Source organism: Saccopteryx leptura, chromosome 4, assembly GCF_036850995.1.
Source record: "Saccopteryx leptura isolate mSacLep1 chromosome 4, mSacLep1_pri_phased_curated, whole genome shotgun sequence".
Classification (NCBI taxonomy): Eukaryota; Metazoa; Chordata; class Mammalia; order Chiroptera; family Emballonuridae; genus Saccopteryx; species Saccopteryx leptura.
The window spans coordinates 49,901,768-49,926,807 of record NC_089506.1 but is presented as its reverse complement, the minus strand read 5'-3'; the positions used below and the strand labels follow the sequence as shown (position 1 = coordinate 49,926,807).

At 41.2% G+C, this 25,040-nt stretch overlaps 1 protein-coding gene across 30 annotated transcripts in view; it reads right to left on the bottom strand.

The window, feature by feature from the left end:
• The window catches only part of DOCK9 (dedicator of cytokinesis 9), a 342,320-nt gene that overhangs the window by 91,135 nt on the left and 226,145 nt on the right, over positions 1-25,040 (bottom strand). For all 30 annotated transcript variants that reach the window (XM_066380623.1, XM_066380629.1, XM_066380647.1 and 27 more), the window contains exons 16-27: positions 19,642-19,721; positions 19,375-19,562; positions 19,181-19,246; positions 17,332-17,424; positions 16,158-16,281; positions 15,680-15,801; positions 14,454-14,540; positions 14,000-14,089; positions 12,309-12,424; positions 11,985-12,054; positions 10,958-11,083; positions 10,317-10,388 (exon numbers count right to left, since the gene is read on the bottom strand). In XM_066380623.1, coding sequence (XP_066236720.1) covers positions 10,317-10,388; positions 10,958-11,083; positions 11,985-12,054; positions 12,309-12,424; positions 14,000-14,089; positions 14,454-14,540; positions 15,680-15,801; positions 16,158-16,281; positions 17,332-17,424; positions 19,181-19,246; positions 19,375-19,562; positions 19,642-19,721 — 1,234 coding nt within the window. The remainder of the gene's footprint in view (positions 1-10,316; positions 10,389-10,957; positions 11,084-11,984; positions 12,055-12,308; positions 12,425-13,999; positions 14,090-14,453; positions 14,541-15,679; positions 15,802-16,157; positions 16,282-17,331; positions 17,425-19,180; positions 19,247-19,374; positions 19,563-19,641; positions 19,722-25,040) is intronic.

Below are 25,040 nucleotides of genomic sequence, written 5' to 3'. Positions count from 1 at the left end.
GAGCAGTTGCCATCCAGGTTCTCTTCTTTACCACTGCCTGAAACGTGTGATGGTGGTCAGCCAGTTTTTCAACCACAGAAGGATGACACTTGAGCTGGGTAATTTGATAGAAGCCTGAGACCCTGAATGACCTTGGGGGGGGGGGGGGGACAAGTTTCCCCCACTCTCCAAGCTGCCTACTGGCTTATAATTTTCCAAAAAGAAAGAGATGAACCTTCTATCTTATTTAAGGCACTATTATTTTGGCCTGTTTTAGAACAACCAAACCAGTGTCCCAACATGAAACAAACAGTATTTTGTAAAACTAGAACTAGAACCTAAGTATTTCTGACATGAAAACATGCTTTATGCTATGCATTAAATCTTAATTCTCAAACAATAACAAGAAAATCTCTGTAACTTATGTAGATTCAAGAATTCAGTGAGGTAAGAATCAAGTAATAAGAATTTAAAGTTCACCTACTTTTAAAAGCAATATAGTAAAATTTGAAATCACAAAGGGCTTTGTTCCATATGTGCAACCAATAATTCTATCTCCTGAGGTGTTGGCCTCAACAGATGATCAGCTTCCGGGAACTCAGGCAAGGCTAACTCTACCCACCAGGGATGACTTCCAGCTATGCAAGCTGGCCCAGCACTCCTGAAAAACAGGTTTCCCAAGAAATGCTTGTGGCCCTCAGCACAGGGCTGAGTCAGTGGCAGCTAAAACCATGAAAGCAGAAGGGAAACTATAATGAATGGAAGGGGTGGAACACCATATAGATCTCAGTCGATACCATCATAATTAAGAGTATGACACCAGCTACTGTAAACCTCCTGAGGTGAGGCAGTAGTGCTGGCTCGGAACCATCTCTGACAAAAAGCAAATCAAACCTGAATGGAGCGGAGCCTCCAGACATCAGCACAAGTTTACAGAAAAGACAGGGGGCACAGACCATGTCACAGAAAACTGTGATGTTACAAGCACCAAATCTAGAATGTGGAAATTCTGAAAGGACAAACGGCCCACTTTATTCAACAAATACATTGCAATAAAAACAAACAAACAAACAACCCCCCCCCCCAAAAAAAAACCCCAAACACCAAAAACCAAATGGAGAGGAAACAGTTTGAGATTCAAGAAACTCCGGAGACATATCTACCAAATGCAATGTGTAGACTATGTTTAGATCCCAATCCAGACAAACCAATAGTAACATGACAGTTTTGAGATACCCGAGGGGAAAGTGAATACAGATTGGGTGGGTGTTAGATGATAATAAAGAAATACAGCTAATTTTGCTGGGTGCAACAATGGTGGAATGTTACGTCTTTATTTTAAAGGCTTTATCTGTTAAAAATGACACTAACGTTTTACAGATTGAAATGATAAAATATTTGGAAATTGCTTTGACGATACTCTAGTAAAAAAGTGTGAGTGTGGATTTATAAAGTAAGAGTGCTGGTACTGTGTAAGCTGGGTGATAGCGATACGAGTCATTAAACTATTCCCTTTCCGACTTTCAAACTTATTTTAATATTTCTTTAATAAAAAGTTTTTATTAAAAAGAAAGAAAACGTGGTGAAGATTGGTGGACAATTAACATGCAAAACAACAATGCTGTTCAGTGATTAGGAGGTGACAATTCTGTCCTTAAAGACTGAAATGAAGCTCTCCCAGTGACAAACAGCTACGGTCAAGAGTCGTAACTTGGTAACAAAACAATGGTAAGACACACATCTTAAGGTGACAAAGACTGAGGTTATTAGATGCTTTTATGTAGACTACTATAAACTGAAATGGAAGAACATCACTTAGGGTACTGGCTGATGTCCAGAGGGGTCAGTATTTAAGCTCTAGCTCAGAGGAGGATGCTGAGACTCCTCAGTCAAATGAAACTCCAACTCCTGACCAGGCCCTGCTATGGTAGCTCCCCTCAGTGCTGCTGCAGCATCCCCAGTGGCCCAGCCACCACCACCTGCTCCTCTGACAAATGCTGCAGGAGCAGGCTCTGCCTGGCCAGTGCTTGTTCACACCAGCTCGGCCTCCTCAAGCCTCCTCAGGCCCCTACCCAACCCTGCTGTGATCTCAACACTTCTGTGCCATCCTGCCAGCTGCTAAGCTCCTGCCACCGATCCTGCCGCTGAGTGGAACCTCCCTGACGACCCACACTTAGTCTTGCTGTGAACGCTCGTGATCTCTGCTGCTAAGAGCCACATCTTTGCAGACACCAGCAATGGGCTACACCGCGTCCTACATGTCACATTGTCGCGGTTCTGACAAACGCTGCTGCACACATCACTGCTTTACGTACAAAAACTCTGCAAGTCTTCAAATGTTCAAGTTTTTGTTCCTTACTGTGTTCCACTCTCTTGTGAGATTTAGAGACCTCTCTTCTATAGGCTATTTTACTGCTCAGTGAGCTATAATAAATAAGACTATTAACTAATAAACTTCATTTTACTAGCTTAGCAAACAGAAAAGTAATGGTGTAGACAAGAAATATGCCAATGACATTTCCCAGAAATGTAAAGTTACCCTCTCTTATTGGAATTCCTACTTTACTTCTTCTATTTTCTTCTACATCTTTTCTTTCTCCTGAATCCTCATTATTTTCATTCACAAAGATCAGTTTCTCTAACCTCTCCATGTTTATTTTTTTCTCTACCCAGATGGTGCCATGAAAATGTTAACTCAGATCTTCAAATGCAGGGAGTAAAATGGATCCACAGCCTGGCTGCTGTACTCTGAAATCTGCTGCTGCATGGCCACACCCTGCCTGCCTGGGCTGCTCCTGGCCAATGACCGAGGGTGACAGGAGTACCAAGGCAGGTTTCTGTTCCTGGAGGACACCCTACTCTCTCATTGTAATAGAACCTCAACATTTTAACTGGTTGCATGGACATTCAGAATAAAGACTACATTAACCAGAATCCCTTGCAGATAAGTGACAAGAGAGCATGTGACTAAACCTGGTCAATGGGGTAGCAATAGGTCGTATCCTTTGGGGGCAGGGGGAAGATTTATCTTCTTCCTGCTGGCTCCATGTGGATGTGGTGGTGAATCCAGTAAGATCAAGAGAATGAGCAGCACTCCAGGTAGACAAAGCAGTGAGATGGAAGGAGTCTACGCCCCCAATAATCTTTGTGGAACAGAACACCCCTACTTGTTTGAACTTTCATGTGAGAATAAACAAAACTTTTTCTTTCTTAAGTTATCGTGAAAATAAATACATTTTTTTCTTAAGTTACTGTTATTTTATATCTCTGTCATAGCAGCTGAACCCACAGTCCTGAAGCTTAGGATATCCCAAGCGCAACTCATCAAGTCCCGTCCTCCCTGGCCAACCATGTTCTAATTATCTCTCTCGAAAGCTCACTCTCCTACACTGTCAGATGTAATATCTAGATGGCCTTTTTCTCCCCCACTCAAAACTGACTTAACTGTTTTGTTTGTTTAACTCACATTTATTGAGGTTTAATTTACACAAAATAAAATTTACCCTTTTAAGGTATTCGGTTTGGTAACCCTTGACAAGTGAATACAGTTGTGTGACCACCACCACAATCAAGACATAGTACATTTCTTTCAGAATAAAAATTCCTTTGTGTACCTTTGAATCACTTCTCCTCTCCCCCAGCCCCTGGAGACCACTGCTGTTTTCTGTCCCTGTAGTTTCTCTTTTCCTAGAATGTCATAAAATGGACTCTTACAGTATGGAGTCTGCATGATCACAGTGACCTCCTTCACATAACATAATGCTTTTGAGATTCATCCATGTTGTTGTAAGAATCAGTAGTTTGTTCCTGTTTATTACTAGGTAGTATTCCATTGCATGGAGTTACCACTTTGGTTTGTCCATTTACCAGTTAATGGACATTTTGTTGTTTCCAGTTTTGGGCTATTAGGGGTAAAGCTGCTATAAACATTAGTGTACATTGTAAACATGTGTTTTCAGTTCTCTTCAGTAAGTATGATACATAGAAGTAGAATTGCTGGGTCAAATAATTAGTTGACTTAATATTCTCTCCTATTCATTCATGTTTTCCATCCTCATCTCCAATCCTATCTCATCCCTAATCCCACCTCATCCTTCCCGTGCTAACACCTTCATCAGCACCACTATAAAACGTCCAAACAGTCTATTTAGAACATGAACCATACCATTCTTCAAATTTTCAAATTAAAGCTCTTTCCTTTCTCAATTAAGCCAGAAAATAGTTGAAAGTTAAAGAAGTGACACTTAAGGGTACATATTCATCCTACCCTATGCCAGGTTTTCTAACTTCCTTGAAGTACACTTGTAGAATGCCAGCAATCTGCTTCATTCAGTGTGGGTGGAAAGGAAATTCAAAATGAGCCTGCTGAAATTACAGCTGCTAAATATAAACAATAGAAAAGAAACACCTAAAATATGCTGCCCATTGAGGAAGAGTGGGGTGGTGGTTATAAATGCTATAGTAGCCCTCAATGAGGTCTACTCAAAAGCCACTTTTTAAAAATTCCAAGCACATATATGTCATATATATATATATATATATGATATATATATATATCACTCGAAACACTCGAGTCTAGCAAAGAAATTGCTTATTGTAGATGCTAGTTCAAAGAGAGGCTCAGACCCAGAGCTGAGAGCAAATGTCACAAAGTGTAGTTTTGTTGGCTGGGGATGGGAAGATGGGTACAGTGGCCACCTCCATCTCCAGAAACAGTGTAACATCAGAAGCAAGGAGACCACCCTGCAAATTTCTCGTGTGTACCAGATAAATGACCACATTAACACAGGGAATGTACGCTGAAGGCCTCAATTCAACACACACTAAGTCCCCAAATGCTGCTTAAAGCCAGGTACCTTTGGAAAGGACACTTTCAGCAACACCGAAAGCATGATCTGGCTCTGATATGAATCTGAGGCCCAGGTCATGGCATTTGAACAAAAACTCACCAATGAGGAAAGAAGGAAATCAGGTCAGGATTAACATGGTGGGTGATACTAATAATCTTCAGTCAAAAAATATAAAAACTCGGGTTCGATTCCCGGCCAGGGCACATAGGAGAAGCGCCCATTTGCTTCTCCACCCCTCCGCCGCGCTTTCCTCTCTGTCTCTCTCTTCCCCTCCCGCAGCCAAGGCTCCACTGGAGCAAAGATGGCCCGGGCACTGGGGATGGCTCTGTGGCCTCTGCCCCAGGCGCTAGAGTGGCTCTGGTCGCAACATGGCGACGCCCAGGATGGGCAGAGCATCGCCCCCTGGTGGGCAGAGCATCGCCCCATGGTGGGCGTGCCGGGTGGATCCCGGTCGGGCGCATGCGGGAGTCTGTCTGACTGTCTCTCCCTGTTTCCAGCTTCAGAAAAACGCAAAAAAAAAAAAAATAATAAAAAAAAATAAAATAAAATAAAATAAAATAAAAACTCTGAGGGGATTTGATCATGATTTTGAAAATCACCAACAGTACAGGAATGGGGACCATGAACTTGTTCCTTAAATTTAAAACACTGGGATCAGGGACTAGGACATACATTTCTTAAGTTGTACGAATAAGACAAACAACAACAAAAAACTACTTCAAACATATAAAACTCACTACTCCTATGAGACAAGGCAAACTGAAGGAAGGCTTCAAAAAATGTGAGAGAAGTTTGCAGACCAATATTGTATGATTTCGGGAGAGTGGCATGGCTTCGGGGTGACACCAAAGAGGAATCAGAGGAGAGCCTTCCAAAAGTGAAACTGTTCTGCTCTCTCAAGCGGTAAGGAGGCGTTTTAAACCTCTTTTTATAGTAAATTATGCTATAGTTTTCTCCTTTTGGATGCCACTGTTTAATTTTAAGTTGGATAACAATTTTAAAACAAGGTACTTCTAAAAACTCTCTGAATATTGTTTTAGGACCAAGACACAGTTAACTTCTGGCAAAGACTGTGCATGATAACATGTGAATGGTCTGCTCCGCAGAGCTCCCAGAGGCAGGAGAATTAGGTTGCAGTGGCCGAGCATCTGGGAGAGGCAGGCTCTGATGCCAGTGTGAGGCTTGGCTCTGCTCAGCTGGGTGACCCTTGGCAGGCTCCTCCACGAGTCTGCACTTCCATCTCAACCTCTGTGACACAAGAAAGGAGTTGGACCAGAAGGCAGATTTCAAAATTCATGTGTTAATGTCCTGTACCTCAGAATATGACAGTATTTGGAGACAGGGTCTTTTAAGAGGTAATTAAGTTAAAACAAGGTCACTAAGCCCTGGGTAGGTAGCTCAGTTGATTCGAGTATTGTCCTGATATGCCAAGATTGTGAGGTTGCTCCCTGGTCAGGGGATATACAGGAATCAACCAGTGAATGCATAAATGGGTGGGACAACAAATCGATGTCGCTCGCTCGCTCTCTCTCTCTCTAAAATCAACTTTAAAATCCAACAGGGCTGGTATCCTTATAAGAAAATGGAGATTAGAACACAGTATAAAAACACAGGAAGAAAACAGTCATCTACAAGCCAAGGAGAGAGGCCTCAGAAAAAACCAACCCTTACAGACCTCTTGATCTCGAACTTACAGCCTTCAGAATTGTGAGGAAATAAATTTCTCTTGTTTAAGCCACCCAGGCTGTGGTAGTTGCTACAGCAGCCCTCACAAACTAATAGAGGCCTAAAGCCTATCTTGTATGTGACAACATATTTAATTTTTATTTATTGATTTCAGAGAGAAAGAGGAAGGGAGAGAGTGAAAGAGGGAGAGAGAGAGAAACAATGATTTGGTGTTCCACTCATTTATGCATTCACTAGTTGATTCTTGTATGTGCCCTAATCAGGGACCGAACACACAACCTTGGCATATCAGGACTATGCTCTAAGCAACTGAGCTATCTGGCCAGGGCTCATATGACAACATTTTTTTATGTATTTTTCTGAAGTGAGAAGCAGAGAGGCAGAGAGACAGACTCCTGTATGCACCTGACCATTCAAATGTTATCATGCACAGTCTTTTCCAGAAGTTAATTGTGTCTTGGTCCTAAAACAATATTCAGAGAGTTTTTAGAAGTACCTTGTTTTAAAATTGTTATCCAACTTAAAAATAAACACTGGCATCCAAAAGGAGAAAACTATAGCATAATTTACTATAAAAAGAGGTTTAAAACACCTACTTACCACTTGGGAGAGTTGAACAGTTTCACTTTTGGAAGGCTCTCCTCTGACCCCCTCTTTGGTGTCACCCAGGATACACCTGGCAAGTCCACTAGGGGGCAATGCTCTGCCCATCTGGGGCATTGCTCCGTTACAACCAGAGCCATTCTAGCACCTAAGGCAAAGGCCATGGAGCTGTCCTCAGCGCCTGGGCCAATGTTGCTCCAATGGAGCCTTGGATACAGGAGGGGAAGAGAGAGATAGAAAAAAGAGGGGTAAGGGTGGAAAAGCAGATGGGCACTTCTCCTGTGTGCTTTGGCCAGGAATCGAACCCGGGACTTCCACACACTGGGCCGACACTCTACCACTGAGCCAACTGGTAACAAACATATCCACATAACATGCATATATGTGTGCATGTGTGTATATACAGGTACACTAGCTACACACTGCCAAGTAGCCTGTCTGCTAGATTTTTTTTCTTGGCAGGTTGTTCTGGCATGATTTTGATGGTACACTACTTTGTGGAAGGCAGGGCCCACATCCATCTGGCATTTCCCCAAGTGTTAAAACTGGATTTAAAAAAACACACACACAAAAAACAGGAAACCACCTAGTCATGCATCAAGCGCCACGCCACTAGAGGAAACTAGAGCTTTAGGTTCTGAACCACTAACCTGCTTAACAAAAAAACCATCAGCTTTTCCCAAGGCTTCCTCCTAGTGTCCAGATGGCCCAGGTTCTGACCCTCCGTCCAGACGGCTTAGGTTCTGACCCTCCGTCCAGATGGCCTAGGTTCTGACCCTCCCTGCCTGCGAATCCTTCCTGCTCCCACATTCTTTGAGACTGCCAGGCACCACAACTGCTGCTTCCTGCTGAGTGCCTCCAGCTCACACCTCGACTTCTGTATAGCTACAATGTGGCAAGAATTTACAGTCACATCAGCAATTATTCCAAAACCTTGCTCCATTTTGAGTTAATTTTAGTACAGGGGGACAGACTGTAGTCCAGTTTCATTCTTTTGCATGTGGATTTCCAGTTTTCCCAGCACCATTTGTTGAAGAGGCTTTCTTTTCTCCATTGTGTGTTGTTGGCCCCTTTATCAAAAATTATTTGACTATATATATGTGGTTTTATTTCTGGGCTTTCTATTCTGTTCCGTTGGTCTGAGTATCTATTTTTCTGCCAATACCATGCTGTTTTGATTGTCGTGGCCCTATAATATAGTTTGAAGTCAGGTATTGTAATGCCCCCAGCTTCATTCCTTTTCTTTAGGATTGCTTTGGCTATTCGGGGTTTTTTATAGTTCCATATAAATCTAATTTTTTTTTTTTTTGCTCCATACATAGAAGAAGACATAGGTACTAAACTCATGGACCTGGGCTTTAAAGAGCATTTTATGAATTTGACTCCACAGGCAAGAGAAGTGAAAGCAAAAATTAATGAATGGGACTACATCAGACTAAGAAGTTTTTGCTCAGCAAAAGAAACTAATAACAAGATAAACAGACAGCCAACTAAATGGGAAATGTTATTTTCAAACACCTGCTTAGATAAGGGCCTAATATCCAAAATATACAAAGAACTCATAAAACTCAACAACAAACAAACAATCCAATAAAATAATGGGAAGAGGATATGAACAGACACTTCTCCCAGGAAGAAATACAAATGGCCAACAGATATATGAAAATATGCTCATCTTCTTTAGTTATTAGAGAAATGCAAATCAAAACTGCAATGAGATACCACCTCACACCTGTTAGATTAGCTATTATTAACAAGACAGGTAATAGCAAATGTTGGAGAGGTTGTGGAGAAAAAGGAACCCTCATCCACTGTTGGTGGGAATGTAAAGTAGTACAACCATTATGGAAGAAAGTATGGTGGTTCCTCAAAAAACTGCAAATAGAACTACCTTATGACCCAGCAATCCCTCTACTAGGTATATACCCCAAAAACTCAGAAACATTGACTCGTAAAGACACATGCAGCCCCATGTTCATTTCAGCATTGTTCACAGTGGCCAAGACATGGAAACAACCAAAAAGCCCGTCAATAGATGACTGGATAAAGAAGATGTGGCACATATACACTATGGAATACTACTCAGCCATAAGAAATGATGACATCGGATCATTTATAGCAAAATGGTGGGATCTTGACAACATTATACGGAGTGAAATAAGTAAATCAGAAAAAACCAGGAACTGCATTATTCCATACGTAGATGGGACATAAAAGTGAGACCAAGAGACATTGATAAGATTGTGGTGGTTATGGGGGGAGGGGGGAGAGGGAGAGGGAAGGGGGAGGGGGAGGGGCACAAAGAGAACTAGATAGAAGGTGACAGAGGACAATCTGACTGGGTGATGGGTATGCAACATAATTGAACGACAAGATAACCTGGACATGTTATCTTTGAATATATGTATCTTGATTTACTGATGTCACCCCATTAAAAATAAATAAATAAATAAATAAAAAAGAAAGAAAAAAAAAAACAAAACACCTTGCATTTCAGAAGGAGCCCTGCAACACAGCCACCTGTGTTTACTGCCTTGGGATTTTACAAAAAATATAATCTACTCTCAAACAGCCAGCAACAGCCAGAGATGAGCCTGGGGACCCAGTAAGTCACCCGAGCACACACCCAGGCACCTTGGAGAGGAGGGCGGGGCAGGGAGACTAAGTGGTCTCAGAGTCCATTCATTGGTTACAGAGGACATGAGGTAGCATCAGACACTCTTCTAAGTCCCTGAGAAACGTGTAAGATGTTCAAGACACTTAGGAAACAGCAGGTAAATGCATTTTAAATGAATGCTTAAACCACTATTCCCATTTCAACAAACTTGACGGTTTCTCATCTAGGCAAAGGAAAAGACACATTTTTCTTTGGATTTAATGACACACTGCTTTGAGAAATGTGGGCTTTAGAGCCAGAATGGTCTCCAAACCTGGCTCTCTCCATTCACTAGTAGCACAACAGTCTTGGGCAAGTAATGTAAGCATTCTGGCCTCAGTGTCTTTGTCTATAAAATGAGGGGTAAGGCTAATACTCCCCTGAGGGCTACGATAAAGCTTAAATGCTTTATTAATGGAAAGCACTTAGAAACAGTATTATCAGTGGCACACAGAAACCAGTAATAAATGTTAGCTACAAACATAATGAAAGATAGTTTTCCCTAAGAACTGACTCACAAGCCCATATATGAAGTGACATACCTTAACTTTGGAGTTCTCTATCAAATGCTGGGCCATGGATTTTATCAAAACATCAAAGAAAAACCATGAATACTGAAAGAAAGAAAAAAAAGGATTCCAGTAAGAGAAACAACCAATTAAAAAGAGATATTTACTCTCTTAGGGGGACGAAGTTACTGACATAAAACAGATGTGACCAAAACGCACGGCTGGACCTCTTGGCAAATTATTATCAGACCAAAGGCGCATGGCAGGTGGTGTCCTGCTTTCACACGTCCAGCAGTAAGTGACTGTCCACTCGGAAACAGCACGGGAAAACCCACACAAGAGGCACTGCTCGATCAGATGTGCAATTTTTCCTCCTGGCTGAGTCTTGTCAGGTGACACCTGCCCGTATCATCTCTAATGCCCGGTCCTCCAATGATTTAAATATAATGGCTTACTAATACCCAAGAGCTCATGAAACTTGATATTTGCAGCTTCAAAAGAAGCAACAGTATAAGCAGTAAAGTTGGTACTGAAGAACTAACTCTGTTAGTGCTTTTTAGGAGGTGGTGATGGTCTCCAAGAGTGCACAGAAAGGGTGAACTGATCAAGCTGAGGAGTCTGAACTTTCCTTAGTGGATTTCAATACTGCAGTCACACTGGCCCTCCCAGTATACCTTAAGTAGTTTGTTGCTGGTGAGGAAATCAGCAGAAGGCTTGAGAATGGTGGTCATGGATTTGGCCAGTTCTTCATGCACTGTCTTGTATTCGGAGGCAATATATGGCTCGGCCTTATAAGCATACTTTGAAGAAAAAGGAAAGATGTTTTAATGCACTGGTTCTCCAAATTGAGCAGAAAGCTGAAGAGTCTCCAAAGGATGAAGATCAGGGACTGAGGTACAATTGCATGGGTGGGAGAGGAAGGTGTGGAAACGGAAGGTGGGAAGGCTTGTTGTCACGTGACAGAAAGAGGGAGCTCAGGATGCCTTTGGGGAACCAATCAAAATAGGTGAATCACCTGACTCAGGCCAGTGGTCCTCCAGCCCACCCCACCCCCTAAGGACTTCACCAAAATGCGCCACATGACACTGGGTTACTGATACCCTGAACAACCTGAACTTCATTTTTTAAATGAACACACAGCTATAATTCATAGAGTATCAAAGACTAAATGGCACGTGTATAACTGTTTAGAACAGTGACTGCCACTATGTTTACTGTATATTATACATAGATGAATAACCTGTTGATATTTATTCCAACAAGATCTTTTGCTGACCCCTATAGTCATCTATTTAGATGGTGGCCAGAGCTAATCTTCCTATCTTGGGAGAAACGGTTTCCCTGGGAATTTTAGACAGGAAAAAAAAAAAAAAAATGAAGACAACAAGCTATATGAGAGGCCTAGCTAAGAGTTTAAAAAGTCTTCTTTAAACTTCCACATCATTTGGGTCACATTATTTACAAAACCCATTAAAAGAAGAATTATAGTTGACAAAATGATATTAAGTAAGTAAGTGAATGACTGCCCCTCTCTGGACCTTCCCTCGTCAAGGTGCAAGCACAGGCTGTTTGATATAGAAGAGAAAGCAGAGATGTTAAGTTTCATCCAAAAATAACTAGACTTTTTTAAAAAAATAAGTTCTCAGAAGGAAAATTGGAGAGCCACAGACTTAAATGACCGGGACAGTTTATTTTACATACCTTAACATATGACCTCAAGTGGCTCTCTAATTCTTCCTCATGGCACTGGGCAACCACATGAATAATGACCCTACACACCATAGGAATGAATAAAGCAATGAATAGTAATGTGGAAATGGAAACATTTCATTATTATCATAGTAGTAGAATAATGATGATGCTATTGGTACCACAGGAAACAAGAAATTAGATGGGATCTCTACAAATGGGATCAAAAGAAATTTCTTAAATATAATGTTTTACACATACTAGCACCCCAGATATGTATGACTGTGCTCCAGATGTGGACAGACTGAAAGAGAAGAAGAGTATCACCCCTCTCACCGTGTCACGTTGACAGCAACTTCCTCATGAGCTGCTCTGGTGAGGACGCGGAACAGCTGGTTTAGGATGGTGGGCAAGAAGGCGATCATCACATGGCCCTCTATGGCGTGCAGACTCTGAAGACATGGGATACCGAAGTTCGAGTTATCTTCTTCAAAGTAAACCTACCCTAGGCAATTTCCTCTCAGTCTCAAAGAAGGATGGAAGGAGTCCATCAACAAGGGACAAAAACACCCATGTCTTCATTCCCAGAATCTACGAATGTCACACGCAAAGGGGAATTGAGGATGCTAACCTGCAGCCTTAAGATTGGGAAATGCTCCTGGATTTACTCAGGTGGGCCTGGTGTAATCACAGGGGTCTTTAAAAGTGGAAGAGGGAGGCAAAAGAGGAGAGTTGGGGGACGTCTAAGGAATGGTCAGAGGTGCAACTCTGTTGGCTTTGAGATGGACGAAGTGGCCACAAGCCAAGGAATGAAGGCAGTGAGCCTTTATAAGCTGAAAAGTGTAAGAAAACACATTCACCCTAGTTATTTTTGGATGAAACTTAACATCTCTGCTTTCTCATGTCAGACTTCGGACCTACTGAAGTGTAAGATAATAAGTTGTGTTGTTTAAAGCCACCAAGTTTGTGGCAATTTCTTAGAGGAGCAATAGGAAACTAATATAACGGCTCTTCTTCAAGTCCCACGGCTCTCCATGAGGTAGCTGAAAGGGGATTTGGCACAGCAGTAATCTCAGGATCCCCATGCCATTTTCCTTGCTGAAATCAAACAAACTTTTATTCCATTTCCATGTTTCTTATGTCCTTTCAGCTGCTCGCCTTTTAACAAATGTTCCCCGAGAATCACATTGCAGATGACAGTCCCTTAGACCAAACCACCTTGTTCCCATTGTACAAAGACTCCAGGAGCCTCCCATGCCCTGCACACAGCTGGGTTGGTGACATATTATTTTAACCCACCTAGCATGCATTCATGAAGCTTATTTCCTACAATGAACTAGAAGTTCTTTAATGGTGAGACTGAAGTCACTGCTGCTTATGTGCCTGTTACTTTGCTGTGGGCCCAGTGAGCACTCCACATGCAAGGCCTCTGTAAGTGAGTGGTTTTCTATGCAGGGAGCAGTATGTTTTAGGTCCAGCATGAGAAAAGTATACATGGGACTAGGATGAAGGTGGAAAGAAGACTATTTTTTTTTAGCATGTGCACGTGAGAGACAGACGGACAGACAGGAAGGGAGGGAGATGAGAAGCATCCACTCGTAGCTGCAGCACTTTAGCTGTTCATTAATCGCTTTCTCTTATGTGCCTTGATGGTGATGGGGGGGAGGAGATGAGGGGGGACGGCTCCAGCTGAGCCACTGACCCTTTGCTCAAGCCAGTGACCATGGGGTCATGTCTATGATCCCAGGCTCAAGCCGGCGACCCCACACTCTAGCTGGTGAGCCCATCATCAAGCTGGTGACCTTGGAGTTTTGACCCTGGGTCCTCAGCATCCCAGGTCAATGCTCTATCCACTGTGCCACCACCTGGTCAGGCAGAGAAGAGCACTATTTTTCAGTCCCCATCTTGATATTATGTAAAACCATGTAGAAGTTATTGGTGTGAGAGTATCTAGCTAAAAGCATCCTTATAACATTCACCACCAAATAGAAAACTCAACCCCCTCCAAAAAGAAAGCCATGTCATACCTTAAGGTATTTCACAAGTTCATTCCCTAAGGCTTGGGCTCCAGATTCAGTTTTCTGACAGTACTGGAAAAAATTATGCAAATGCTGATCCTGGGGAAAAAAAGAAAACAGAAAGCTTATTAGCATACCTACTGTGGAAATAGGAGCACGTATGTTTTATTCTTAGACTATGAAGCTGATCATATAAAAATGAAAACATCAAAGAGATAAAAATAAATTTTAAAAAAGGTTTCAAAAGATCCTCCAACAAAAGAGGAAAACTGTTAAGAAATGTTACTTGTACTATTCATTTCAGTACATGAGCACCTTATATGTGCTTTCTCTCTCTTCAAAAGAGGGTTTATATCCATCTCACATATCAATTAGACTTTTGTGTTGCCAAACTCAACAAAAGTGAATCATACAAATTCACTTACAGAGCAGTCACTGCTCATTTCAGTGGAACAGCGTGTACCTGAGTATACACCGTGGAAACCAGGTGAGTTGAAACTTTCAGCAGTGGCTTGCTTCCATCTACCCACTTAATTTCTGGACCACAATGCTGAAAAACACGGAGGGAAAAAACATCCCAACAGATTAGTGCTCTTGGCTTCCATCACCATTGTGAATGAGGGTACCGATGAGGTGGGGAAGACCCCAGCAGTTTGGGAGACCTGGCAGTCATGCCTGTGCCTGCTCACAGAAGAAATGCAAGAAATACTGATTTCTGCCACTTTCTTTCCCCAAGTACAATGCTCTTCTTACTGGATTTTCTCAGTTATCTTTTAGGTTTAGTTGCAGCCATAAGAATTACTGTCCATTTGAGAGGAAAAAGATCGTATTTCACCAATGACTTAACCAAACTTGAGTTCAGGATTTTGAATGTGATGACACAAGGGACCAGATAAAGCAAATAGGACAGTAAGTACTCCTGGCAGAGTCAAAGGGTCAACATCTGTTTGTGCTTATTTTAATTTCCGAAATGTCCATTCTTCTCATGTTCAGATTAGGAATTATAACCGAATGTCATATGATTTAACCTTAGTTTGGAATATTTTAATGATGTATCCATAACAACATAGGCCCACATTTGGCACTATTTAAAATGTAGAGAAACATTAAAAGCCATTTAAAATGAAATGAATCAAACCGTATCTAAGCATGCTATAAAACCAAAGTCTTTTTACCTATGTTAGTTAAAAAGAATGCAAAACCAACTGGAGAAATCTGAAACAATTCCGGCTTTAATGAATCAGAAAGGTCTCAGAACAGGCTACTATGTGGATGAGATATTTGCTTACTAGACTTCTTATATTAAGTTGGAAGATAATTCCTAATCATTTACAGGACCCTAAGAATGCACCTTTATTTGAGCATGGCTAGTTTGCAGAGATTTTCCGCTTCACCCAGTATCTACACATTTTTTTGCCTCATTCAGTAACTCCAAGTCTCCATGTCCCTGCAGAGGCACTGCCACTTCTGGGCGTACACGAAAATGCCCAAACTGAAATTCTAGACTGCGATACTGTTAACAGCACTGTCTTCCAACGGTCTAAGTTTACTCGAAAACTAACAGCTAAAACCAAAATGGTGTGACTGGCAAAAATACTACATGCTCTGTGTGTGTGTGCTATGACTGCTTTGGTTGATCTTCCATGTTTTCGGAAGGAACTGGGATAAGCCAATCTTAAAGTTCTATACCCTGCCCATCCCCAGCTCCTGGTAGCCAAGGTAGCCAGATGGGAGGTTAGCGGAGACGGGAACATGCTGCTCGTTAGTCACCACTCGTCCATCTTTCAGGAGAGGAAGCCAGGAATATCCAACTGTGGACACAAAGAACAAAAAATTCACTGTGAGTGTACAAAAACTTATCACAAAAGCCAATTGTTACTAAATAGCCTGATCTTTAAGAACACTCAATGTCAATCAAGATTAAGAAATAGAAAAGACCCTGACTGTAGTCTCTGCAGAACACTCTCTGCAATGTATTTTGACTGTTTTGGGATTAGAAACCTAAAATTATTTTTCACAGAAATTTATACACACAAGCCAGACATGCTGCCTTCACAAACGTCATCTAAAAACTCCTTTGTAAAAGGATGCAAATTCAGATCAAAATAAAATCTAAGAACCTCATGTGTAAGTTACAAATAATCAAAGGAATGATGAAATTTTAAACCTTGTGTTTCAACAACATCCTTCTTCTTCGTGCTTCCTTTACTTGAATTATCGCAGCTGACATGGAAAAATGTGAACAACAAGTGGTGCTTTTCATGTAGCTGGGTGGGCAACTCTATTTTAATCTGCAAGGAAGACAAAATAATTTTTTTAATATTCCAAAACAACAACATTTCTTGGTGAAAGAAGCCACACAATGTGTCACTCAAGGCGTAAGTGTGCATTGGGTCTCCAAACTGATAGTAACATCTGCAGTCAGAGAAATCTCAGACTGTAAATAGTGCTAAGGAATCTCAGACTGTAAATTGTGTGACTCTTAATATAATGTTACACTGTGATGGTCTGAATGTTTGTGTCTCCCCCACTCTCCAATTCACATGCTAAAATTCTAACCCCCCAAGGTGATGGTATTAACAGGGGCCCTTGGAGATGAGTAGGTCATGAAGGTGGAATGCTCACACATGGGATTAATGTCAGATCCTACGGAGCTAGCCTTCCACCAGGTGAAAACACAACTGAGAGTGTGCGGCCTGGGAGACGGCCCTCGCCTGACCATGCTGGCACTCTGCTCTCAGACTTGCAACCTCCAGAAGTGTAAGCAAAACATATCTGCGGCTTATAAACACTCAGCCTGTGGTAGGTTTTTGTTATAGCAGCACAAACAGACTAAGACATTACTGACCAACAATAGGAGAGGTGATATTTCAACTCTAAAAGGAATTGGAAAACACAAGAATAACCACAATATTAACTTAACAGCCAAAGCATGATGTAAAAACCAGGGTGGCACATTCACAGGTAGAATTCATATACAGGTAGTAGTTTTAATGAACTACACCTATTTTTACATAAGAAAACAAAACAATAAGAAATGTCCAACAAGCCTAACTACCTAAGTATGAATCTGAAAGAAACTATGTCAGAATTATTCACTGTGGCAGTGATGGAGGAGGGGTTTTAACTTTTTGTCTATATTATCTGCATTTTCTAAGCTTTTATTTTTTACAGTGAATACATTGTTTTTATTATTATTAAAAGTATGTAAAATAAATAATTCAACATTTATTTCTATCACTGTGATTTCAGTATAGTGTGCAGCTTCTCTTGAATTTTATACTAAGAAAAAACTTGGGGTTTTCTGTAAAACTGGGTTTTCCCTTGAAAACCTTACTTACCTCATCATAAAATTCTGGGTTTTGGTGATGGTGTAAAACTGCAGCAAAGGCGCTTCTTGTGAACACTGGCCCACCAGGTCTGCCGTAAATGCACTAAAATAAAGAGTTAGCAAAGGGAAATACTAGCATCCAATTAATAAAGTAAGAAATTAAACTCGGATGTGTAGCAAAGAACAATCCTATGGCATACACTTCACCATCTTTGATGGATTTCTTCTGTCTGAGACTCCAAACCCACAAGCTCTGTTACTCCTGGGCCCAAGTCCCCCTCCCGCCCCTCCCAGCCCTCCCTCCAGCTCCCCTCCCACTCACCCATGTGGTTGGTAGCTCTGAACAGGACCTGCTCACTGCTACCTTTCACACTTCCAGCATCTGCTTATGCAACCCCTCTGTCCCAATGACCTTCCCTTCTATGTGCCCCAGGCACACTCTCATGCACCCTTCAAGGAATGATTAACTCCTTCTGTGTCCCTTCAGTGTTTTCTGTTCTAATTATTCAGTTTTGTAAAATAAACAATTTCAGTACCTTTTCTATGCCATGAGCCTTTTTTTCATAACTGTCTTTCCCACAAAACTATAACATTTCTTGAAGGTAAAAACTATATAGACTACCTTGTTCTTTACAACTCCATATCCTTCCCTTTTTGGAAAGTCATTTTCACATCATTTCAAAAAGAATCAGGGCTCTGGAACCAGTCTGCCTGGGTTTGAACATCAGTTCCACCAATGTACGACTCTAAGCAATTTATTTAAATTCTGTGCATTAAACTCATCTAAAATATGCAGATAATAATAGTACCTACTCAAAGGAGCCTGTTATGAGCATTAACCATTTGAGTACTGAGTTTTTTTCATGCTCATTGACCTCCGGGAGTGAGTTTCTTTTCAAAATATAAAATTAGTCCCAGTTACAGTTTTATTAACTTAAAATCATGTTTGTTTGATAACCAATTTATAGAAACAAAAAGAACATACATTTGCCTTTTTTTAATGTACATGTATGATCGTACTCTGGATGGTCAGGAGGCATGAGGACATATATGAATGTTTGTACTACTCAAAGGGTTAAAGGTGTTTAATACCTAGAAGGCTCTAAGAGTAGAGCCTGGAATATAATAGATACTCAGTAAACATTAATAATCTACTATTATAGTTATCATACTATAACAAACATTTAATAAATGTCAATCTATTATTAATAATAATAATATTATTATCATTTCTATTATCAATGCTACTAATATAATAATTCTTAGCACCCATACAATGCCTGGCTCCTAGCAGGTGCACATTATGTCTACTGAGTTGAATATGCACTAAAACTTTCATCCCTAAAAAGCATAACAAAACAGTCCTGGCCAGTTGGCTCAGTGGTAGATGTAGGCCCGGTGTGTGGAAGTTCCGGGTTCAATTCCCGGCCAGGGCACACAGGAGAAGCGTCCATCTGCTTCTCCACCCTTCTCTCTCCTTCCTCTCTCTCTCTCTCTTCCCCTCCCACAGCCAAGGCTCCACTGGAGCAAAGTTGGCCCTGGCACTGAGGACGGCTCCATGGCCTCTGCCTCAGGCGCTAGAATGGCTCCAGCTGTAACGAAGCAATACCCCAGGTGGACAGAACATTGCCCCCTGGTGGGCATGTCAGGTGGATCCCAGTCAGGCACATGCGGGAGTCTGTCTGACTGCCTCCCCGCTTCTAACTTCAGAAAAAAAAAAAAAAGAGCATAACAAAACAGAAATACTCAATTAGAAGTATTGTTTCTGTCAATTAAAATGTGCTAAATTCCTTTAGTTGTGCAATATCACACAGCTGCATTATTAAAATGGGAAAATGGGAATATATATATAAACAAACCTTCAAAGGCTGAGAGTCTTCCTCATCAGAATCCTTGAATTCAATGCAAATAGCAATATTTCTTGCCTGCAGCAATATTTAAAGAAAAAACAAAAAAGCCAGGATATGTAAATAACTATAAAAGAATACAAGAAGCCAAAACCTAAGACAGTTCAGTTTGATAACAAAAATTAAACCTCCATCTTTATACCCACCTTGGCAAAAGACTTCTGACTGTCGTATTTCAAGTACTTAGGGTAAACATAGAGGTGGTTGTTGTAGATGGTGTGAGGATGAGTGTGCTTCGGTATGCAGGGCACGAATTCCTCCACCTCAAACGTGACCGGAGTCTTAGCACAGGTTTCAAACTGCTTTATGGGAATGTACGATGAATTGACATAATCTGAAAAATTGTAAACAAACAAATTGAAGCAACAAACAAAAGAAATGTTGTCTGTTTATTATACAGAACTTACACTTACTTGGAAATTCTGAGGAAACATTATCAATGGTGATGTCTAGATTGCCCAGAATCACGGGGAATTTAGCCATCTTCTCAGGCCTGCCAAAAAAAAAAAGAGAGAGAAAAATAAAAAATCAAACTTATAAATATAAGTCAGGTTAGTTCTAAATTCTAAACCTAAATTCTAGAGTCGCATTCCAAGAGAAAATATAATGCAAGCCATGAAAGGAGTTTTAGACATCCTAGTAGCCACATTAAAAAAAGGTAAAATTAGTTTTAAGAATACATTTATTTAACCCAATATATTCAAATTATTATTTCAATACATAATTAGTATAAAAAGTTCATTCCAACTAGTATTCAAAACCAGATGTATACAATATATTCTACGCTTAAAGCTCATTTCAGTTTACACTTCCTCTACATATTTCAAGTGCTAAATAGCCACGTGGCTTGCGGCTTGTGGCTACCAAGGTGGACAGCAAAAGTCTAGATAAGAACATTAGCAAAATGTTAGTTTTCCTGAACCCTTCCAACCTCATCAGACATTCTTGGCTCATTTAGAACCATGAAAAGTCAGAACCAGCAGTCACATCAGTCTCTAGTGTCTAGGAAACTGCTGGGTATGAAGTAGGTACTCAGTGAAATGTTTGATGTTTGTATTTGGTCTGACTCAACCCAATACAGGGATCTCCTCTATAATGTGCCTGACAAGCACTATTACTGCTCTAGCCCTTCCTCATGAGAAGGAAACCATCAACACAGCCTTCTTGACACTTGGATTGTTCTTCCTCATAGTACGGTAAAATGCACCTCTCTGAAACTTCCACTCATCGTGGCTTTGCCATGTTTCCCTATATAACACCAGTCAGCCATCCATAAAGAGCTTTCTGAAGACGTCCATTCTTAGCCCTGTGCACCTTCTCCCAATGCCATTTCTCTCCTAGAACGCCCCCTTTTTACATCACGGCACCCAGAACCGCACAGATCAGGCCCTTGTGGCCTGACCAGGCGAGGGTAGGAATGCTGTCTGGATTTGAACAACACACCCATCTATTAATGCTGTTACTCTTAGGTAGCCACACCCAGTGACATACACGAAACTTACAATCACCTAAAATCCCTAAAGCTTTTTTCCCACATGCTTTACTCTCATGCTACATCTCTCCGTGCTATATTTATACAATTATGTTTTTGGAACTCAGAATGGAATTTAAAAAATATTTTTAAATTTTATTTATAAAATTAATTTTTACAGGGTGACATTGATCAGTTAGTGTACTTAAGTTTCAGGTATACATTTCTATAGCATTTGAATGGTTGATTATGTTGCATACCCATCACCCAAAGTCAAATCATTTTCTGTCACTATATTTGTCCCTCTTTACACCCTTTTCCTTCCCCCTTTCCCATCACCCTCCCCCACATTCCCTTCTCCCTGGTAACCATTTCACTTTTATCTATGTCCATAAGTCTCAGTTTTATATACCACCTATGTGTAAAATCATACAGTTTTTAGCTTTTTCTGATTTACTTATTTCACTCAGTATAACATTATCAAGGTCCATCCATGTTGTTGTAAATGGCAATATGTCATCATTTCTTATGGCTGAGTAGTATTCTATTATATATACATATGTGCCACATCTTCTCTATCCAATCCACTATCGAGGGACACTTGGGTTGTTTCTATGTCTTGGCCACTGTGAATAATGCTGTGATAAACATGGGAGTACATTTATCTTTATGTACCAATACTTTTGAGTTTAGGGTTTTTTTTTGTTGTTGGGTTTTTTTTTTTACAGAGACAGAAAGAGAGTCAGAGAGAGGGATAGACAGGGACAGTCAGGAACGGAGAGAGATGAGAAGCATCAATCATTAGTTTTTCGTTGCAACACCTTAGTTGTTCATTGATTGCTTTTTTATATGTACCTTGACTGTGGGCCTTCAGCAGACTGAGTAACCCCTTGCCTGAGCCAGCAACCTTGGGTCCAAGCTGGTGAGCTTTTGCTCAAACCAGATGAGCCCGCACTCAAGCTGGTGACCTCAGGGTCTCGAACCTGGGTCCTCCGCATCCCAGCCTGATGCTCTATCCACTGTGCCACTGCCTGGTCAGGCTACTTTCAAGTTTTTGGGGTAGATACTCAGTAGAGGGATTGTTGGATCATATGGTAATTCTATTCTTAATTTTTTGAGGAACCACCATACAGTCTTCCATATGGTTGTACTAATTTGCATTCCCATGAGCTGTGAATGACGGTTCCTTTTTCTCCACAGCCTCTCCAACACTTGTTATTACCTGTCTTGTTGATAATAGCCAATCTAACAGGTGTGAGGTGGTATCTCATTGTAGTTTTGATATGCATTTCTAGAATAGCTAGTGAAGATGAACAGTTTTTCATATATATATCTGTTGGTCATTTATATGTCCTCTTGGGAGACGTGTCTGTTCAGGTCCTCTCCTCATTTTTTAATTGGATTGTTTGCTTGGTTGTTGCTGAGTTTTGTGAGTTCTTTATGTATTTTGGATATTAACCCCTTATTGGAACTGTTGCTCGCAAATATCATCTCCTGTTCAGTTAGCTACCTATCTGTCTTGTCGTTTTCTTTTCCTGTGCAGAAGCTCTTTAGCTTGACATAGTCCCATTCATTTATTTTTGCCTTTACTTTCCTTGCCTTTGGGATCAAATTCATAAATTGTTCTTTACAGTCGAGGTCATCCATGAGTTTAGTGCCTACGTTTTCTTCTATGTAATTTATAGTTTCAGATATTACATTTAGGCCTTTGATCCATTTGGAATTCATTTTTGTGCAGGGGGACAAACTGTAGTCAAATTGCATATAGCTTTCCAATTTTCCCAGCACCAATTTTTGAAGAGGCTTTCTCTTCTCCATTGTGTGTTTTTGGTTCTTTAATAGAAGATGATTTGTCAATATATATGTGGTTTTATTTCTGGGCTTTCAATTCTGTTTCATTGGTCTCTATGTCTTTTGGAAAGGAATTGATTTTCGGTCTTAATGAAATTTCATCTTTTTTTATTTAAGCAATTACTAGTTGATCAAAACCCTCCTAAATCCTGGCTATAACATCTAGTGTATTAGATATTGCTATTAGCTTTATTGTGAAGACATTCTACCAGCATGTTGTATTCTCTTATAAAAGTCATTGATGGCCCTGGCCGGTTGGCTCAACAGTAGAGCGTCGGCCTGGCATGCGGGGGACCCGGGTTCAATTCCCGGCCAAGGCACATAGGAGAGGCGCCCATTTGCTTCTCCATCCCCGCCCCCTCCTTCCTCTCTGTCTCTCTCTTCTCCTCCCACAGCCGGGGCTCCATTGGAGCAGGGATGGCCCGGGCGCTGGGGATGGCTCCTTGGCCTCTGCCCCAGGCGCTAGAGTGGCTCTGGTCACGGCAGAGCGACGCCCCGGAGGGGCAGAGCATCGCCCCCTGGTGGGCAGAGCGTCGCCCCTGGTGGGCGTGCAGGGTGGATCCCGGTCGGGCGCATGCAGGAGTCTGTCTGACTGTCTCTCCCCGTTTCCAGCTTCAGAAAAATACAGGGGGGAAAAAAAAAGTCATTGATGAAGATATTGCATAGAATATTGTCATGAACAGGTTTCTTCTCAAACCTATTGATGTCCACAGCCAGACTGATACTAGCCCATTCATCACCCTTCCTGGTATCTGGATACTCCAGCAGTTGAACAACCGTCCACTCAAGTGTACCACACTTGTCTGACTTGTTTATAGGACATCTTGGTATTTACACATTTGCATTCCTATTGTACCAGCTTAGTAACCCAATTAAAAAGAGACAAGCAGAAATGTGATTGGATGGCTAGTTTGATCTAACATGACTTATTCCTAGAAAAGAGAACAGTCTCATGGTTCTACATAAGCATCTAATAGTGGCTTTTAGACTCTGCCTGGAAACAGTCAAGCTCAATGGCCAAGAGATTCAGCATTTGGTTTTATTCACATTTTTAAAAAGATCTTAACTCCTATTTATAAGATTGCTGACATTACTGTTATCTGTTAAGCAGTCTCACATGCAACTTTTCTGTATATCTTGGGATTCTGTTCATCTGAACCAGATGTCCCTACCAGTTCTGAATTCCTGCTTCCTTATGACTACAGCCTAGTTGGCATATTCATCTGTGTCCAGCTCCAACAAGCAGAATCCCTTTCTCTCAGGGTTCCTCCCCACTCCCACTTGTCTTCTGTATACATCTGAGTTTAAATGAGTAACTCCTTGAAATCCTAAGAGATAACTGGCACGAAGGCAAGTCAACAATTTTTCACACATTTATCTTCCGTGAAAAAAGATTTTTAGCCAACAGATGTGCAGGTACAGTCCAGCATAACCCCTATATTTTTTTGTCCTTGTGCCTATTCTGTGATTTGTTGATGAACTCTTCTACTAGCAGAAAATTGTGCCTTCGACAATCACTTGCAGGGAGCTGCTGATGGCCTCCCAAGCACCGAATGCTCCCACAATGACATACGACTGGAGCTTCTCTCAGCTTTACACAAAGCTCTTCAGGGACGTTGGCCCTGAGACCCATGGGCTTCTAGGCAGGTATAAATTTTCTTGACCTAAGTTCTTTGCTCCACCTCTTCATCTGAACAATTTAACACTGCAACGTACCACAAAACACTGCATTCCACAAAACCTTACAGACACCTATGAAACTATATCTGCTTCCTTCAATCAGAAATACTCTTCTTATTACAAATAATAATTTTAAGTTAACTACTCGAGTATTATATTTCACCCTATCCTAATTATTTTTACCTATGCATAAATATGTTCATCATTTTGTAAAAAAACCTCTCTGAGATCATCCATGTATAAGTTTTTGAGAGAACTGAATTTCCAAGTAAAATATTTTAAACATTCTTCACTGGAACTCTTCGTATAATGTATTATATACTTCTGTGTCTAACTAGACTTGTTTCTTATTTAAGTTCCTCCCTCTGCTGAGAGCTTTGACTTACGAAGTTTAAGGGTTTTTTTTTGTTGGTGGTGTTTTTTTACAGAGACAGAGTCAGAGAGAGGGATAGATAGGGACAGACAGACAGGAATGGAGAGAGATGAGAAGCATCAATCATCAGTTTTTCGTTGCGCATTGCAACACCTTAGTTGTTCATTGACTGCTCTCCCATATGTGCCCTGACCGCGGGCCTTCAGCAGACCGAGTAACCCCTTGCTCGAGCCAGTGACCTTGGGTTCAAGCTGGTGAGACTTGCTCAAACCAGATGAGCCCGCACTCCAGCTGGCGACCTCGGGGTCTCGAACCTGGGTCCTCCGCATCCCAGTCTGACGCTCTATCTACTGCGCCACCTCCTGGTCAGGCAAGTTTAAGGTTTTTATTGAATCTGGCTTATTACATAGCAAAACCTCCACATAACAAAAATTCCA